The 4,167-nt window shown below is 33.9% G+C and overlaps 1 protein-coding gene across 4 annotated transcripts in view; it reads right to left on the reverse strand.

Moving 5' to 3' along the window:
* The window catches only part of LOC129281395 (sushi domain-containing protein 2-like), a 28,629-nt gene that overhangs the window by 23,659 nt on the left and 803 nt on the right, over positions 1-4,167 (reverse strand). For all 4 annotated transcript variants that reach the window (XR_010296489.1, XM_064113235.1, XM_064113234.1 and 1 more), the window contains 2 exons: positions 2,008-2,135; positions 1,069-1,368 (listed from right to left, as the gene is read on the reverse strand). Coding sequence is in view for 3 of the 4 variants with exons in the window: in XM_064113235.1 (XP_063969305.1) it covers positions 1,069-1,368; positions 2,008-2,135 (428 nt within the window). In the remaining variant the exon portion in view is untranslated. The remainder of the gene's footprint in view (positions 1-1,068; positions 1,369-2,007; positions 2,136-4,167) is intronic.

Consider the following 4,167-nt stretch of genomic DNA (forward strand, 5'->3'; position numbering starts at 1 on the left):
CAGAGCCTTTGGAGATATAATGATAGACTTTCATACGACATTATGCTATATACCATCCATTTTTCTTCCCGCTCGTTATCTCAATCCTCGGCAGCCCGGTAGTGTACGTTATCTTGTACCTATTCTTTATTTTCCAATTTAGATTTTGGCTAATTCCATTCTGTCTTTATTTCCCGCTTTTGTTTGGCTTTTTGTCATCTTTAATTTATTTCCCTGTCTTACTAATCATGCTAATGTATTTGTATATCGGGGAGAATTGTTCTTTCGTACTTGTTCTTCTTTCCTTCCTTTTCCCGTTATCTTTCCGTTTTCCCTTTTTTTTCTTAGTTTTCTTTTCCCTTTTCCTTTCCCTTTCCCCTTCCCCTTTCCCCTTTTTTCTTTCCTTTCCCTTTCCCTTTCTTCCCCCCTTTTTTTCTTTTTCCCGTTTTTTTCATTTTCCCGGTGAGTTCCGCCAGGGGGGGCAGCTTGCCCCCCTGCCCCCCCCCCCCCGCCTGTTACGCCACTGCATATCACTGAATTGTGCACATAACTGTTTTGTGAAAAATAAGCGAAACTTTAAAATGTCATAACTTCCTTATTTACATCCGATTTTGATGAAGTTTTCAGGGTTATTCTTGTTTGATTTTTCTCTGTTGATTCAAATAAACTGTTTTTCTGGGGTGGACTTGACATTTAAGGCATGATTCTTCAGATAGGTGTTTTTTGCTTTCACGATGCACAGCGGATTCAAGATTATAGAAATCAAATGCCCTTCACGACAATGTGCAGCCATGAATGTCGAATATTGTTGAATCAAAACAGGAGTTTCTTCCTACTTTTCAGAGCTGACGAAAAATTGCAAATACGTCGTTTTCCAGAATCCAGGACGAAACTGCTTTTTTGATTCACCAATATTCGACAAAGACTCCATGTCAGAAGGGAATTTGATTTCGATACATTTTCTGTGTTCTTGAATCCGCCGTTGTTGGAGTTGTAGAAGCGGACACTCCGTATAGTAGGTGACATGAAATGGCCCCACAAATACAATATACAGAATAACGACCCAATATGCTGTATACATGTACTTACGATACTATCATCCCGACTGCCGTAGAAAGCCACCTGGTCCCAAGTTGTGATGTACAGCCACGATGACACAAAGTCTCTCATTTCAACGAACGATGATCTTATGATGGCATCGGCCTCGACGAACAGCTCGTCGTCTTGTCCGAATCGGAGAACCTCTCGATAGGAAATAGCGCCGCCATTTCTCGTGTCGACATCGGCCCAGAAGGGTGTCAGCAGACGGCGGTTGTCATCGAGTGGAAATCGGTCAGGTGTGTAAGTTGTCACTTGCTCCAAGAACGAAATGACACCGTTAGTGTTTACCTAGACGATTGAAAAAAGACAGTACCATTCACTTACGGAGTCGATAGATGAGTGAGGAGGGAGGTGCTTGTCACATTTATGGGGGGAGCATTACTACGAAGAATAACGATGACCTTTGAGTATTTTTTTATGAGTCAGATAATTTCTTACAAGAAAAGGTGGGGACCTTACTTTTTTTTTCTTTTAGAAAATGTTAGAATGTTCGCCTCTCCTGACCGTGGAAGTCATTTTAGGGGGGGGTTAACCTGTCAGATTTTATTTCACATTTGATACGAGAAATAAAGATGACCTTTGACTTATTTTTATTAGTCGTCAAAAAAAAACTTACCACGAAAATGCTTCCAGAAATGATGATGACCTCACATTATTTTCTTTAAAAAAATATTAAGTGGTTTGGCTTTCCTGATTGGGTAATATTATTATTATTTGGGGGTCCAAGTCGCTTGTTTTTTGTTTTTTTTTTATTTGGTTTGTTTGCTGCGTGACATGACAATAACCTTTGACTTGTTTTTTCTGCTCCCGCAAATGGTAGTAAACTTAATTTTTTTTTTCTTTTAGAAAATGTTTGCCTCTCCTGACTGATTATTAGCATTAGCATCATCATCATTATTATATTCATCAATTCCATGTTCAACTTACAAATAGACTATAATGGTTATTATCGAAGAAGGGGAAAACCACGGAGATGAGTTGTCGGAATGTCGACCCGTCATCAATTATGTTCATGAATCTGTCGCCTTCCGTCAATCCAAACGGGAAGAAAAGATCTGCAAAATAGTAGAAACAAGATTTATTAAAAATAATAGTATTGTTTGTTTGTCTTTATCACTACGTTCAGAATAATACAATACATTTATAATGTAATTTGATATAATGTATTTCAGTTATATAGCGTTTCAATAAGAAACAAAGCTAATTAAAGCAATACAGAACGCAATGGCTTGATTTAAAGTGGTACAGTAATTAACTTTGGCATGAACCCCAAATGCATTATTACTATTCAAATTCAATACAGAATAATATAAATGCATATGTCATAAAAAGGTTAATATGCGAAGGTAGTAATATTAAGATATCTTTTAGTTTTTTCTTCTTTTTCTTTTAAATATAAACCTATTTTATTGCATAGCATGAGCTACCAGTTCCATGATATCTTTGTCTTCATATCTGTGATATCCAAAATTGAATTTTAGAGAAAATAAAACATTGCCGATTTTAATTTTAATTAAAAAACAACATTCGACGGCTACTACATCTCTATAAAATTATCATGTTAACAATTGGTTTTGTTGTTCTTTACCAAAGAATTAACCGGGCTTTAAATGTGGAATATTTTTTAATTGCTGAAAATGCTTATAGTATATTCCCTACAACGGAACTTAGACCGTGAAAATGTTTGGTAGAGTTTTGCTGTTCGTTTTGTTTTTGCAATCCGGACCGCTCCATATAAATGTCCATTGTTATATGAAATAAAAGCGGCGAATAAACGAACAAATAAAAACAAATATTGACAATTTTATGTATTGAAAAAAAAATGGTTGTAATGTATATCTTTCACATTTCCATGACAGAACATTGGTAATTTCGATGTCAACCCTTTTCTATATACTCGAATAACGTTAAAGGAAAAAATATTGAAAGATTCAATTTTGTTTTGTAACTCTGCATGCACTGTGCCTCGAAAGAAATTGGTAAAATGAGAAAGGAATATGAAGAATAAAGTACCTCTGAATGAGGAGAAGAAAACAAAATAAATTCATATTTTCGTTTCTACATGTATAACTATTCAAAACAGATCTTCATATCCGATTGAACATGATTATGTACTACGACATTACGATGGACAAGTACTACATTATTAATGAAACGAAATTATTTAATATTATGTATAAATTAATCGAGTATTTAAACTTTATATTTTGTGTTATTTACGTGACAAAGTTGCCTTGTTCTTTATCTTCTTGACAACATAAAATGACGAGGTCGAAAGGGTAATCGCGTTTACACAAGAGATTAGAGAAACGTATACAGTGAATTAGGGATGCGTTGTCATGGTAATGTGATGTTTGTTTCAATATGATATTTTGTTTTTGCCTTGTGTAACTTTGAATTTGTAGGAAACAGATGTTGAACTATAAGATATAGCGTATATATATATATAGATGGAAAAAAATCAAGAGAAGAAAACCCAATCTCTTCAAATGTCAAAAACAGTTGTATACATGCTGTCATAAATTTTAAAAATGACTGAGCTGATGACATCGTCTCCTTAATTTTTTTTTATCAAACGACACTACATATTATTTTCTTCGGAAATATACGATGGTACTGAATATTCTTTCATGAAAGAGAATAGAACGTAATAATGGCGCTAACTCATTCAAACTAAACATGTTTTCTCAGTTTGATAGATCAAGCTATTTTTCATTAAAACAATATTTTGATTGGGAGCCAAATAAAAAAATAATATCATGCACATTCTCGTCTTATTAAAACAAATTGATGAGTTAAAAAATCATTAAATACATAAATATATATAAATGACCAAATAAATAATTAAATAACAATGTATGCTGTATTGATTTTTACAGGCAATCTATTGCTTGAGTTCTCTATATAGTTAAGAAAGAAAGTACTTCAATAGAATTCATTATAACATGATTACTTTCGCACAATATTTGCACTTTTGCACAATATAAAACACATTCATGACAGATGTGCACTTTCATTTCATTTCATTAGAAAAGTTTCTATGAGGTTAAAACGGGGTTGAAAAAAGATACAGAAGTATAAACCTAC

The sequence above is a fragment of the Lytechinus pictus genome, chromosome 18 (assembly GCF_037042905.1).
Source record: "Lytechinus pictus isolate F3 Inbred chromosome 18, Lp3.0, whole genome shotgun sequence".
Taxonomy (NCBI): domain Eukaryota; kingdom Metazoa; phylum Echinodermata; class Echinoidea; order Temnopleuroida; family Toxopneustidae; genus Lytechinus; species Lytechinus pictus.